Here is a 15,705-nt window from a genome sequence, read left to right as displayed (position 1 = left end):
TGGACAACTTTTTAAAATGTAGATTCTGATTTAATAGTATGGTATGCATGTATGTTGGGTATTGAAATTTTCAAAAACTCGTTAGGTAATTCTGACATGCAGCCAAGGTTGAGAACCACTGCTATAAATGCTGTAAAATAATTGTGGGTTGATGGAGAGAGAGGAAAAGCATAGTGCTGTAAGGACATGTAAAACAATTCACAGAAGCAAGGCGCTTGGTGGCTCAGATGGTTAAGCGTCTGCCTTCAGCTCAGGTCATGATCCCAGGGTCCTGGGATCGAGCCCCGCATCGGGCTCCCTGCTTGGCGGGGAGCCTGCTTCTCCCTCACCCTCTACTGTTCCCCCAGCTTGTGCTCTCTTGCTCTCTCTGTCAAATAAATAAATAAAATCTTTAAAAAAAAAAAATTCACAGAAGCTACATAAATAGCTAATGGACACATTCAAACCCAGACCAAAACTAATATCCATCATAGTTAGAATTGTGAAATTTAAAAAATTGCTGTCAGTAGAATGATTGAACCAATTGTAATACACGTGCACAGTAAAATTTGGCTTCATGAAAGTTACCAAAGAATAAGAATGATTTGAAAGGTGCTTAGGAGGTAATGTTAAATGAGAAACAGAAGAGTTAAAATTATGTTAATATATAGTGTGATCCTAAGTACATTTTAAAATACAGCTGGGAGTTCAAAGAGCTGTGCTGATTCTCATTAACTATAGATGACATAAGTTGGTGCTACCTTTAAGATGAAGCTATGTATTTGAATCCATTTAAGTCCTATTATTAAGAACAAGAAAGTTGATGCATGTAACTTTTAAGATATCCTTTGTTTAGGGGTGCCCAGCTGGCTACGTCAGTAGGATATGTGACTCTTGACCTCAGGGTTGTGGGTTTGAGCCCCACATTGGGCATAGAGTTTACTTAAAAAAAGAAAAGAAGAAAAAATAAGATATCCTTTGTTTAGAAAATAGTTATTGAGATAGAATTTTTCCAGGTAAATATTTATTAAGTGATACTTTCGTGGGGTTTTTCTCACATAATAATGTTTCTCGCCCACTGTCAGAATGACACAAAATCAAAATGTTTTTGTATTTTTTACGATATATTTTCTTTTCCTAAAATGTTTTAGTATATTCAGCAAGAGTTTATCTCATTTTAGCAGTTCCCACAAAATAATGCAACAAAACAGATTAGCAGTGTATACTTAGTAATGCCCTTTGGCTTACTTTATCTTTATTAGCAAATTCACTGTCTTACTATTTGCTTTTAAATCTTGTTGTTTCTGATTTTAGGCTTTTTATACTGGAACAGCTTTTGGACAGTGTAAAGCACTCAAAAGGAGCTCGTCAACAAATAGTTCAGTTACATGTTGTTTCTTCACTCTCTAGTTTCTTGAAGGTAATTCTGTTTTTTTAAAATTGGGGTGTTTGATTAATTTCTTTTCTAATTTATGTCCAACTATGTAGGTTGGAGGAAGGTGTTTTTAAAGAACTGCTGCTTTTTTTTCCCTTCCCTTTTTTTTTAATCTCCTAATGAAAATGTTTCAGGATTTGTAATTCCCCTTTTACTTTTTCTCTATGTAAAACTTGTTAGTCAGAAATTAAACCTGAAGTCTTGGCTTAGGAACATGCTATAACCTACTCAGCCTAATATCCTATACCAGAAATTGGCAGACTATGGCCTATGGGCCAAATCTGGCTTATTGTTGCATTTATGACTTATTGTTTCTAACTAAAATATAATACACTTCATTGGTTATTTTATGGAAATTCCTATTAATGTTCTTCTGAACACATATATACTATAGTGACAATCAATTACCATATTGTTTGCCTGGAGGTTTAAACTTCTAAAGAACTTTCTGTGAAAAATCAAATTATTTTTGGGTGTTCAGTGTTTGTGTGTGTGTTTAAGTAGTAATCCAAGTATGAGCGTATTTGCTTAACCAGAATATTCATTCCAAACTGGATTCAAAAATTTACTACAGGGGCATCTGGGTGGCTCAGTCTGTTAAGCATCTGACTCTTGATTTCGGCTCAGGTCATGATCTCAGAGTTGTGAGATTGAGCCCTGAGTCAGGCTACACGTTCAGCAGGGAGTCTCCTTGAGGTTCTCTCTCCCTCTACCTTTGCCACTCACTCCACTTGCATTTGCTCTCACGCTCTCTTTCTCTAAAATAAATTTTTTTAAAAAAGGAAATTTACTACAATTATAAGTTTGGATTATTCTTTACATATTTCAGTACTTAGCTATCTCCAAGGGAAATTTGGGTCCAGAAGAAATGAGAAGACCTGCCCTAGCGTTGGTGATGGGAGCCCTAGAAAGTCCCAACCCCCTCTTGAGATGTGCAGCTGCAGAGGCATGGGCTAGATTAGCCCAAGTGGTTGATGATGGAGCTTTTACTGCTGCATTAGCTCAAGTCAGCTTTGACAAGTAAGTGAATTTCTTATTTAATACTCATACACTATATGTCAAAACTGGGTATAGTTTGTTGATTTTTTTGGAACTAGTGAAACTTCATCCTGGGAATTAACTCAGAAAAAATTGATAAAAACAGATACTTTCAAATGAAGGGTTTGCTCATCTTAGAACATAAAACTATTACTACTTTGGCTTTAGTTTTTATATAATAAGAGAAAGATTACCAATATATGAGTGGTATAATTGGCTATCAGTGGAATGGACTCTGGGAGACACAGAGTTTTATCATTTAAAATATAGATAATAGGTAGTAATAACAATCTACTGGAAAGAGTAAAGGCTGTATGCTGTCATGATCAGGAAGCTTAAACTATGTTTTCATTTTTGCCAGCTCTGAGATCATGAGCAAAGAGTAAACTTCTCAGCTAGTTTTCCTGTTTTTCTTAACATTTTAAAATTTTAATTAAATTAATTAACATATAATGTATTATTGGTTTCAGAGGTACAGGTCTGTGATTCATTAGTCTTATATAATACCCAGTGCTCATTACATCACATGCCCTCCTTAATGCCCATCACCCAGTTACCCTGTCCCTCCACCTCCTTCCCCTCCAGCAACCCTCAGTTTGTTTCCTGTGATTGAGTGTCTTATGGTTTGTCTTCCTCTCTGGTTTCATCTTGTTTTATTTTTCCTCTCTTCCCCTATGATCCTCTGTTTTGTTTCTTAAATTCCACATATCAGTGAGATCATATGATAATTGTCTTTCTCTGATTGACTTAATTTCACTTAGCATAATACCTTCTGGTTCCATCCACATCATTCTAATGGCAAGATTTCTGCATATATATACCACATCTTCTTAATCCATTCATCTGTTGATGGACATTTGGGCTCCTTCCATAGTTTGGCTATTGTGGACATTGCTGCTATAAACATTGGGGTGCAGGTGCCCCTTCAGATCACTACATTTGTATCTTTGGGGAAATATCCTCTATTTCAAATAGAAGGTTGTTAATACTACCCTGTCTGCTTAACAGTGTTAAGGTAAATGAGATAATAAATATGAAAGTAATATGAAAGAATAAAACAACCACAAATAAAAGTTCATGGTTATATTAGTAATATATGTATATAAAGTTATATTTGTAGTAGTAGTAGTAGTAATGCAAGTAGCACTTTGACCTTCCAGTTTACTGAATATGTGTGACTGATTTGGTTAAGAGCTTGAAGTCTGGTGGTGCCTGGCTGGCTCAGTTGGTAGAGCGTGCGACTCTTGATCTCGGGGTTGTGAGTTCAAGCCCAACGTTGGGTGTAGAGATTATAAATAAATAAACTTTAAAAAAGAGAGAGAGAGCTGGAAGTTTAGAGTCAGATTACTAAACTTGGTTCAAATCCCATTCTTCCACTTAATAGTTGGTTCTGTGTAAGAGTTACTTTGGCTATTTTGTTCTCATCTGTAAAAAGGAACTGATAATAGTACGAATCTCAAGGTTGTTGGGAGGATTAAAGGAGTAAATGTAAAATACTTAAATTAGCACAGAATGCATAAGAAAACTCCTAATAAATGTTTATTTTTCTTGCTATATTTAATGTTAAAATCAAAGTTCTTGAGTTGAAACTCTCTTTGTATGGAATTAAAGTATCTCAGCAATGTGAGTTTTTAAAATGTAATTTAATGATGCTCTCAACAAAGTAGATATGGAAGGAGCATACCTCAGCATTAAAAAGACCATATATGACAAGCCCACACCTATCACACTCAAAAGCCAGAAGCTTTCCCTCTAAGATCAGGAACAAAAAAAGGATGCCCATTCTCTTCACTTTTATTCACCTTGGTTTTGGAAGTCTTAGCCATGCAGTTAGACAAGAAAAAGAAATAAAAGGCATCCAGATTAGAAAGGAAGAGGCAAAACTGTCACTGTTTGTAGATGACATAATACAAAATTAGAAAATCCTAAAGACTCCACCAAAAAACTGTTAGAATTAAATGAATTCAGTAAAGTCACAGTATATGAAATTAACATACAGAAATCAGTTTCTATACATATAACAAGCTGTCAGAGAAATTAAGGAAACAATCCCAATCACTATTGTCAGTAAGAATAAAATACCTAAGAATCAGTTTAACCAAGGAAGTGAACAACCTGCACACTGAAAACATTAAGACATTGTTGAAAGAAATTGAAGATGACACAAATAAATGGAAAGATATACCATGCTCCACAAGGATGGCATGCAAATTCATGAAGCGTTCCATATTTTAATACACACACACACACACCATGCTCATGGATTGTAAGATTTAATATTGCTAAAATATCCATACTACCGAAAGCAATATACAGATTCAGTGTAATCCCCATCAAAATACCAATGACATTTTTCACAGTGCTAGAACAAAAAAAATCCTGAAATTTGTATGGAACCATAAAAGACCCAAATAGCCAAAGCAGTCTTGAGAAAGAAGAACAAAGTTGGAGGTATGCTGATTGCAAACTATATTACAAAGCGATAGTAATTAAAACAGTATGTTACTGGCATAAAAACAAACAACAGAACAGTGTGTTAGAATAGAGAGCCCAGAAATAAACCCACACATATCTAGTCAATTAATTTGACAAAGGAGTCAAGAATGTATAATGGGGGGAAAATGGGCTACTGGCTGGCTCAGTCAGAAGAGCTTGCAACTCTTGATCTTGGGGCCATAAGTTTAAGCCCCGCCTTGGTCATAGAGCTTACTTTAAAAACAAAACAATGGGGGAAAACAATCTGCTTAATAAATGGTGTTGGGAAAACAAGACAGCTACACGCAAAAGATTAAAACTGGACCACTATCTTATATTGTATACAAAAAGAAATTCAGAGTGTTTAAAAGACTTGAAGTAAGACCAGAAACCATAAAACTCCTAGAAGAAACATATGCATAAACTCTTTGACATTAATCTTAGCAGTATTTAGGGGAAAGGTCACGCTCCTCAGGCAATGGCAACAAAAGCTAAAACAAACAAGTGGAATTACCTTACACTAAAAAGCTTTTGTACAATGAAGGAAACCATTAACAAAATAAAAAGGCAACCTATGAATGGTGGAAGATATTTGCAAATCATATATTCGATAAGGGGTTAATATCCAAAATATATGAAGAACTTATACAACTTAATGTCAAAAACCTGATTTTAAAAAAATGGGCAGAGGACCGAATAGACATTTTTCCAAAGAAGACATAGAGATGGCCAACAAGCACATGAAGACCTTCTCCACATCATTAATCATCATGGAAATGCAAATCAAAACCATAATGAGACATCACCTCACACTTGCCTAATTGGCTAATATCCAAAAGACACTAACAAGTGTTAAGTAGGATGTGGAGAAAAGGGAACCTTCATACACTGTTGATGGGAATATAAATTGGTCCAGCCACTATGGAAAGTAGTATGGCAGTTCCTCAAAAAATTAAAAATACAATCCAGCAATTCCACCGCTGGGTATTCATTCAAAGGAAATGAAAACATTGATTAAAAGAGATATCTGCACCCCTGTGTTCATTGCAGCATTATTTACAGTACCCAAAATCTGGAAGCAACCTGTGTCTATTAATAAATGAATGGATAAAGAAGATGTTGTGTGTAATATTACTTAGCCATAAAAAAGAAGGAAATCTTGCCATTTGCGACAACATGGGTGGGCCTAGAGGGTATTATGCTCAGTGAAATAAGACAGAAAGACAAATACCATATGATTTCACTTATATGTGAAAAGAAAAGAATGAACAAACTCATAGATAGACAAGAAATAAACTGTTGGTTACCATAGAAGAGAGGAGGGTGCAAAACAGGTAAAGGGAATTAAGAGGTCCAGACTTCCAGTAATAAAATAAATAAGTCATGGGATGCAATGTATAACATATAGACTATGGTCAGTAATATTGCAGAAATTTTGTATGGTAACAGATGGTAACTAGACTTATTGTGAGGATCATTTCATAATGTATAAAAATATCAAATCGCTATGATACATGCCTGAAACTAATAGGATATTGTGTACTTCAACTTGTAAAAAGTAACTTAACAAAGTAATAGTGCTTGTCTTACAAATTTAGTGTATTTCTGAAAAACATTGAAATTATTCATACTTAATCATTAATAATGTGAAGACATTTTTATTTAAAATGTTTTTCTTTTCAAGATACCTTTCAGGTCATTTCAGAATTTTTTTTATCAGTTAACAGTAAATATATTTTTGAATTTTGCAGCTATTCATACAAAACGTTTTGCCTAAGTGACAGTGTACATGCATTAGTTTTGTTCAGTGATTATTTTTTATTTCCGTAATTATAGATTGAAATCAGCAAGGGATGTGGTTACCAGAACAGGATACTCATTGGCTTTGGGATCCCTACATAGATATTTAGGAGGAATAAGTTCTTCTCAACATTTGAATTCTTGTGTTGGAATCCTTTATACTTTGTCTCAGGACACTACTTCCCCTGATGTGCAGGTAAATACCCCATGTGATATCTTCTTGAAATTCATGATTTGTATATAATGCAGATTGTTTTTATAGACCATTGTTAATTTATAAATAATCCCTCCCCCAATAAATATCCAAACCATTGTTAACCTTGACTGGTTTTTGAAATTCAAATCTCACTATCTATCTTTACTTCACACTCAGAGTTTCTAAAATCAAATTCAGTAACTTTTTCTGAAAATGGATCTTCCTCCCATCTTAATAATAACATTTACTATTTTGGAGAGCTTAATAGGTACCAAGGATTGTTTTATATTCTTCTAAAACATTAACATATTTAAGCCTCACAGCAATCTACGGTGTATATTCCCCTTATACAAAAAGATAACTGGAGGGTGCCTGGGTGGCTCAGTTGGTTGGGCGACTGCCTTCGGCTCAGGTCATGATCCTGGAGTCCCGGGATCGAGTCCCTCATCAGGCTCCCTGCTCAGCGGGGAGTCTGCTTCTCCCTCTGACCCTCCCCCCCCTCATGTTCTCTCCATCTCATTCTCGCTCTCAAATAAATAAATAAAATCTTTAAAAAATAATAATAATAACTGGAACTTACAGAAGCTAAGTAACTTGCTCACGGCTGAAAGCTAATAAATCATGGAATCAGTTCAAGAACACAAATCATGAACTCTAAACCCATGTTCTTAACCAGTTTTCCATTATTATTGTACACATCTTAACCCATTTCAGTTAATATCCTCATTCTCTTGATATCTTAATCAAATCTTGAATGATTATTATTCTTCCTGCCCTTTTTCTCCCCTTATCTTATCTCTGCCTCCCTTGTGTGTCCCTAATTACTATAGCAGTATTTTTAGGTTCTTTTCAACTCCCCCTAGATGTGAAGACACATTTGTTTTCCTGAAAGACTTTCATCTTGCCACTTCCTATCAAAAACCTGGGGAAACTGCTTATTGCTTCCTAAATCACCTCATTCAAGTCCTATCAGCTGACCCAGGAACCTGTCTATTATTACCCGAAAGTACTGGCTTCTCTTACAGATGACCTGCCTATTTTCATCCCACCTGTGCCTTTCTCATATCTGCACTTAGATTTTTCCTATTGTTCTTTTCCCTTACTATTCCTATCTGATAATCCATATTTTCTAGTGTTCTGAGATACAGTTTAACCACCTTCTCGTCAAATTTCAACATCCCTAATCCACAGTTACTCTTTCTTTGAATTACCATATTACAAATAGTCTCCTCATCCCTCATCATCATCATCCAGTAGTTGACTGAGTTAATTTATAAGGTGTCCATTCTTTCATCCTCCTTTATTATAGCAATTTTTGTTTTTATTTGTTCTATTTCTCTTCTTCCCCTTTAAGAAGTCTGTTGTGAATGCACATACTTTTATATCAAATACGTTTTTGTTGATTAAATGCTTTTAGTGACTTCCAGTGTCATCAAATCGGACTCTTTTCGATTACTGCTATCTCTTAACAGTTTATTTTTGTAGCATTTAAAGTACTATAAGCTTTCTGGTAAGAGGGGTAAAACTTCTCATTTTCCTAAAGGGAGAACTTTTTATGTACTTAAAACATACAAAGAAGTAGAATATACTATAAGGACCCTATTATACCCATCATCTGACTGCATTGGTTATCATTCTTGTTACATTCATTCATTTGTTCATTCATTTATTTGTTCATTGGTGGCTTAAACAACAGAAATTTATTTTCTCATGGTTCTGGAGGCTGGAAGTCCAAGATCAAAGTGTCAGCCAGTTTGGTTTCTTTTGAGCCCTCTTTGCTTGGCTTGCAGGTGGTCACCTCATTGTGTCTTCACATGGTCTTTCCTCTGTGCTTATGCATCTCTAGTGTCACTCTGTCCAGATTTTCTCTTCTTAGGACACCAGTCACATTGGGTTAGGGCCACCCTAAAAGCCTCATTTTAACTCCTTTAAAGGCCCTGTCTCCAAAGACAGCCCCATCCTGAGGTACTGGGAGAGGCTTGTTCATTTAAGCCAGAGTTGACAAATGTATTTTATTAAGAGCTACATAGTAAATTGTGTACACTTTACAGGTAGGTCGTGCAGTCTCTGTCAGCTGCACAGTTCTGCCATTGTAGCAGTAGAGCAGTCATAAATATGTAAATAAATGAGCAGGACTGTGTTTCAGTAAAGCTTTATTTGTAAAAACATGTGGCAGGTCAGATTTCGCTCAAAGGCATTTCAATTTGTTTTATAAAGAAATATTTATATAATATATACTTATTTTATACATATACTTATTTTTATATGTTTATGAAAGTACACTTGTCTTAAGTGTGCATCTCTATGAATAAAGTATACAAACTAAATACACCATGTAACCAGCACCTAGATCGAGAAATAGAACATTATCAGTACCCCAAACACTCTCCTCATGTTCTCTTCTAGTTACTACCTGTCCCACCAAGGATAACCACTATCCTAATTTGCAACATCATATATTAGTTTTGCCTGCTTTTATACTTTATGTCAATGGAATCATATGGTATGTACTCTTTTATGTCTGGCTTTCTTCAACATTATGTTCAAGATATTTGTCCATATTACTGCATGTACTTGTAGATTTTGTTGAATCTTTTATTTACTTACTTTGAATCTTTTAAAAACTGGAATTTTTGTTCACATAGATTAAATAGTAAACAATTTTCAACAAACTAGATTCATTTCAGGCTGTTAGCTAAAGAACCAAACATAGACTTGGAATTCTTAGTGCTGAGATTTCAGTTTATCATTCTAAATTAGATGATTAGATCTTTTCTTAAACTTCTTATGTTCTCTATTTCTCTCTCCAGGTTAGTAATAGCACACAAATTACTTTACTTTGTTGTTACTTTATCACTTGCTTCAACAAAGAACAATTCATTATGTTTTATGTTTCTTAATGCTGCTGTAGCACTTTAAATTGTTTTTCTCTGTCTTCACAGACCTGGGCACTACATTCGCTATCATTGATAATTGATTCTGCCGGCCCACTCTATCATATGCAGGTGGAACCCACCCTTTCTCTTATTATAATGTTATTGTTAAATGTGCCTCCTACTCATGCTGAAGTTCACCAAAGTCTTGGTCGCTGTTTGAATGCCCTTATTACTACATTGGGTCCAGAGCTACAGGGTATGCATAACTCATTTTGTGATGTTTTACATTCAAAATGTACATAGAAAATGAATTCATTTCTTATTACTGACTCAAATACTTGGCAGTGAAATGAAGTTTAGTACAATATTCTATGCAAATCCATGGGCAGAATGTTGATAGTCGTCTTGGGAAGAAGACTTTGACTTCTGAATGTTGACATAATAGAACATCACATAGAAACGAGGAAACTTAATGTAAGCTCCACTACTACTTAATTCGGTGACCTTTGGAAAATCTTTGGTCTTTGGTTTCCTTCTCTATCAAATGAAGGAAAAGTTGAAAAGCCTTTGTGATTGATACATAGTAGGTAATCATATATTTTGTGAAATGCCGTTCAGTGTGATTTCTCTTACCTTGAAAAGACAAGGAGTACCATATTTAGAAAGATTAGATATATTTTTTTAAATGCTTCCCTTAACAATTAAGGTGATAGACACCAAGTGGAATAGTTTAAAGAACTCATCTCTTCTAAGAAGTAAGTGACTAAGTCCCAAAGCTCAGATAATCTGATCCGTTCAAATGTAAAGTCTATGATTTTAATATTTGAAAGCAACTCAACTAATATAAGCAGGGCTAAGTTCATTAGCCATTTCTAGTTCTACTTTTCATGAAAATTTGATATAACCTAGTCTTAGGTTCTTGTTTGCCTAATGATTTATGTTGACATAAATTTTTCAGAGTAAGAATAACTAACATAACCTAAAAATCTGTCACCTGGATTATCCCTGCTTTTGTAGAAGAAATTTATTTCACAGATCCTTGAGTTTAAAATTGGTATAAAAAAAAATTTAAACCTAGTAATATATGCTTAAAGAGGAATGATTTCATAGACCAATTATTCAAAGCTCTCTCCTTTCCTTTTAGGTAATAGTACTTCCATTTCCACCTTAAGAACTTCCTGTCTTTTGGGTTGTGCAGTGATGCAAGATAATCCAGACTGCCTTGTTCAAGCTCAGGCCATTTCTTGCCTTCAGCAGCTTCATATGTTTGCTCCAAGACATGTCAACCTGTCTAACTTGGTCAGCTGCCTCTGTGTGAGTATAAAATTATTAGTGAGTCCTTAGTTTTTTTTCATTGGAAACTTAGGTTTATTTATTCTCTAGTCTGTGTACAATAGCTATTTTCTCTCAGTTCTAGTCTTTTTTTTAGGGGGTAGGGCCAACTCTTATATAATCACATCTTAAACCTCTCATATATTGATTCATTTTTCTTCTCTTAGTGTTGAACTTAACATTTGGAATATTTATTCATTAGTCAATAAACATATAGAGGGTGCTTAAATGTCCCGGATACTGTATAAATGCCATAAGACATGGAAAAGTTTATGTGATGTCTTTGTTTTTTCCTTCCTTTTTTCCACATAATTACATACAAAGTTCTCTCCACCCCAGATGGGCAAATAACATTTTTCCTTAATATTCTAGTGGCATATCCATCAAAATCTGGGTTTTAATAATATGTTTAATAAATATGGCAAGATGAATGCTGAAAGTTCTGGTGAAGTGGTTCATAATCGTCAGTAGTTTTAAGATTTACCTTGAGTATCATCAGTTTCTATCTGGACTTGCCTCAAAAGTTGAGTTACATTTGGAATTAAAACAACACCATTGATTTTAAACATTTCTGCCCCTAGAATGTCCACAACACACTCCCATTAGTAACATGACAGTTGAGAATCATTACTTTAGACAGACCTTTCATTTACAAGCTTGAGGCAGAATATGCAGCATTTGAGACCTTGAAAGAAGCTCAAATGTTACTAAAACCAACCTTCCCAATAAAAAAGATAAATCAAGGACCAAAAAGTCAAATAATTTGCCCAAGGTAACGTACCTAGGTATAGTGGTAGCTCTAAGTCTAGAATCCAGTTTCTCAACTTGTAGTTCAGTCCCCATTTCTTTATTTCTTACTGACTTTATACTTATGGTTAGCACTTTTTTTTTAAAGATTTTATTCATTTATTTATTTAAATTTTGTTTATTTGAGAGAGAATGAGAGAGAGAGCATGAAAAGGGGGCAGGTCAGAGGGAGAAGCAGACTCCCTGCTGAGCAGGGAGCCCGATGTGGGACTCGATCCGCAGACTCCCAGATCATGACCTGAGCCGAAGGCAGTCACTTAACCAACTGAGCCACCCAGGCGCCCACTTGATGGTTAGCTCTTAATCTCAGTTCTACCACCTCCTAGTTCTGTGGCCTTAGGGAAGTCCCACAACCTCTTCCAGCCTTAGCTACCTTGTCTGTAGAACACAAGGATTACACAAGATGCCACCTGTAAAGGCACATGTCCCAGGCACTTAATAACCAACCACTTAATACATAGTTTTTGTTTTCTTAACATATAACTTATACATTATATTAATCTTCATAGTGATTTTCACAAAGTTACATAAGACTTAAAAAAAGAGGATGTGACTGACTTTTCTCATAGAAACTTGGTTCCTGTCTGGGTTAAACATGTTTTGGAGAAAATAGCACTAACTGGAAGAAGGATTTTACCTTTACCACTCAATGACTTTTCCCTAGGAATATTATTCTTTCTGTTCCAAGAGCCATCACCAAAACCAGTTACCGAAAAATAGCCACTCCTTTGCAAGTTGATCAGACTTTCACTCCATTATACTGCCTTTTTTTTTTCCTGAGTTATAGTAGAAATTTTCCATTGGTAGGCTTTTGAAATTTGTCTAACTGATGCATTAATTCATTTACTAAGTTTATTGAGAAATAAAGAACAAAACTTACTACTAATTCTTGATGAATTAGATATCAAATTCATTACTCTTTTTTTTTTTTCCCCTGGACTGAGAAAGATTACATATAAAGAAGAATAGAGACACTATCAGATTTTTGTTTTGAGCAATTGAGAAAATCAAAATTAACAATTAACAAATCTTATTTATGTTACTCTTATTTAAGCTGTAAAATGATTTTCTTACAGAAATCATTTAAAAATTGCTATCACTATAGTTTGTTAATTTTGTCTTAATTTTTTTAGTAAGCTTCTATTCTGAATTTATTAGATTGAATTTATTATATATATATATATTTTTTTTTTTTAAGATTTTATTTATTTATTTGACAGAGACACAGTGAGAGAGGGAACACAAGCAGGGGGAGTGGGAGAGGGAGAAGCAGGATCCCCACTGAGCAGGGAGCCCTGTGTGGGGCTCGATCCCAGGACCCTGAGATCACGACCCAAGCCGAAGGCAGACGCATAATGACTGAGCCACCCAGGCACCCTGAATTTATTATATTTTAGAGTATTCCCTGTAGTAAGAAAATTGCTTTTGCTTTCCTATTTAACAACTTTATGATCGTATTTTCTTTTGTACAGAGAATTTAATTATTTAGCATGAAATGTTTTCATATTAATTGAAACTCCCTGAATATTCAGAATACATTTCATCATTAGGAAAGAATCTTACCGGAAAGAATTTTCTTCTAACTGCATGCTGTTTAACTTCCATTCTGAACTTGGTCTTAGCTACACTAGGAGTTCTGAGTACTTTCAGTGTTAAAAGTTGGCTTCCAAGAATAAAAAATCTATCATTAACTTGTGATGAGGTAAACCATTAACTTTATCCCTTGCTGGACACCTGCTCATGTGAATGCAATCCAGATCACTCCTTTAACACTCATATCTACTTGATCTGGCTTTGTTATTGAGGCTTAATGAGAGATTCCAAAGGAAAACCTAATTACACAAATGTACATTTTTAAGTTATTGTATATTTTATATCTTTACATCTTGAGTTGACTATTTCCAAGATCTTAGCTCAACTCATATTTTAAAGTTGGAAAATGAAGTAATTGTGGCATATTTTTAAAGCTGAAGCTAAGCCAATTTGAATGATAGCTCTATCAATATTTATATTTTAATGCTTAGCTGACTGTTGTCAAAGTCATCCTAGTATTTATCTTTTGGTTTTGTCATGACCGGTCTGTCATTTGTTTTTGTGCAGGAGATCTTGTTGGATAATTCTGTGTTGGTAGGTCCCTGACCCTCAATTCCTAACTTATTTTTGAGGTTTGCAGTGCTGTTTCTTTGTGTCGTTTTTATTTTTTTTGGTTGTACATGTTCTTGTTTTCCCCTGCATCTCTTTGTTTAAGCTAACCATTAATGCAGAGTCCAGTATGTGTAGCATGTTACATGGTGTTTATTTAATACCACTGTAAATAAATCCTCCCTAACCTTCTCCAGCTGGTGCACTCACTCCTTGCACTTAATTTTGCATCATTTTGATTTATATATTCATTTCAGAAAGGAATTGTAATTACAGTTTGACTTAGTTTCTATATTTTGCCTGCTTGGTTTGTTTGCCTTAACTCAGCTCTATTCCTCTTCCCAATATAAATGCTGGAGAATGACATGGAGATATTAAGTGTTCCATTTTGCTTGTGTGACCGCCTTCAATCTTTTTTCTACCAAACAAGTAAAGAGTACTTTTAAGCATGCTTTCTGTTAAAAGAGTGTTTGACCAGCCTGAATAAATGCTGCACCTGCCTTGTATTATATGCCTGTAAAATTCCAGTGAAAATAACTAGTAGATTCATTAACTTTTCTTTAAAATTGCCTTGTAGAATGCCTTTTTTGTCATTGTTGTAAAATACAGCCATAATTTTGGGCATGAGTAAACTTAATCTTTTTACATTTTAACTCCTCTCCCATCCTATGTACTAGTTTCTAACAATGGTTCTTTAACGTGACTGGGATGACATTAACTTGAGACTTTGTGAATGGCATTCCTCTTTCCACTTTTGAGTTCATGATATGACTTGAGGGTGTAATAGAATATATTTATAAAGCAGTTCCCATTCATATGTTTCACTGATGATACATTCACAAATCTTTTCTGTCTTTTGGCTTCTGATAAAATTTAGGGTTTCACTCTCTTTGCACGTGTTCCTTATATATCAAAAACCAGCTGTCACCATCTACTCTTTTTCTCAGAATTTTTCCTCTGCTCTTTTCAACAAACTCACCTACTTCAGTCCTTTTTTTTCTCACATACACGAGATCTAAATAAAGATCACTGTAAGAATTATGCTTTCTCAAATTTTGCTTGGAAAATCAGTAGCATAAGACACCTATTCATTGTCATAAACCACACTAAACTGGTCTTTACTTTCATAGTTAGAAAAAAATAAATTTCAAGAACTCTATACTTTATTCTACTTATGAATCACTAAGAATTTGTATCCAGAACCTTTGACTTGTTTTAATTGTTCATTTAAGGTATATCACAATCATATCATTTAGTTCAGTAGATACAACCTGTTGAGATTTACATTGTTCAGACACTTCTAAGTAAAAAGAATAAGTATTGAGTCATTATGAGCAAAAATATTCTATATCTCTAAAATATGTACACGTCTATGTACATATATGCATATCCATATACAAGTAGATATACATATATGTAAAATTTGTTGTCTCTAATGTGTATCTCTAGAGAGTGTTTTTGGTGAATATGTTTTCTGAGTAAAACTCTTCTCTGCTTTTATTTGAAAATGCATTTACTTACTCTGTATGGCATCTGAATAAAATACTATTGATAGAGACTGTTAATAATAGTTAATAATAACTAACATTTATTGAGCACGTATTATTTGCCAGGTACTGTGCTAA

At 34.5% G+C, this 15,705-nt stretch overlaps 1 protein-coding gene across 9 annotated transcripts in view; it reads left to right on the top strand.

Moving 5' to 3' along the window:
• The window catches only part of HEATR5A (HEAT repeat containing 5A), a 108,713-nt gene that overhangs the window by 53,977 nt on the left and 39,031 nt on the right, over positions 1–15,705 (top strand). For 7 of the 9 annotated variants that reach the window (XM_032404890.1, XM_032404886.1, XM_032404889.1 and 4 more), the window contains 6 exons: positions 1,294–1,399; positions 2,244–2,434; positions 6,764–6,923; positions 9,866–10,055; positions 10,944–11,113; positions 14,039–14,065. In XM_032404890.1, the coding sequence (XP_032260781.1) occupies positions 1,294–1,399; positions 2,244–2,434; positions 6,764–6,923; positions 9,866–10,055; positions 10,944–11,113; positions 14,039–14,065 (844 nt within the window). The remainder of the gene's footprint in view (positions 1–1,293; positions 1,400–2,243; positions 2,435–6,763; positions 6,924–9,865; positions 10,056–10,943; positions 11,114–14,038; positions 14,066–15,705) is intronic. The other 2 variants (XM_032404888.1, XM_032404887.1) reach the window with 1 other exon arrangement.

This window comes from Phoca vitulina, unplaced genomic scaffold (assembly GCF_004348235.1).
Source record: "Phoca vitulina isolate PV1807 unplaced genomic scaffold, GSC_HSeal_1.0 scaffold7, whole genome shotgun sequence".
In the NCBI taxonomy this organism is placed as follows: Eukaryota; Metazoa; Chordata; class Mammalia; order Carnivora; family Phocidae; genus Phoca; species Phoca vitulina.
The sequence above is the reverse complement of the archived record's forward strand: the minus strand, read 5'-3'. Positions and strand labels throughout refer to the sequence as shown.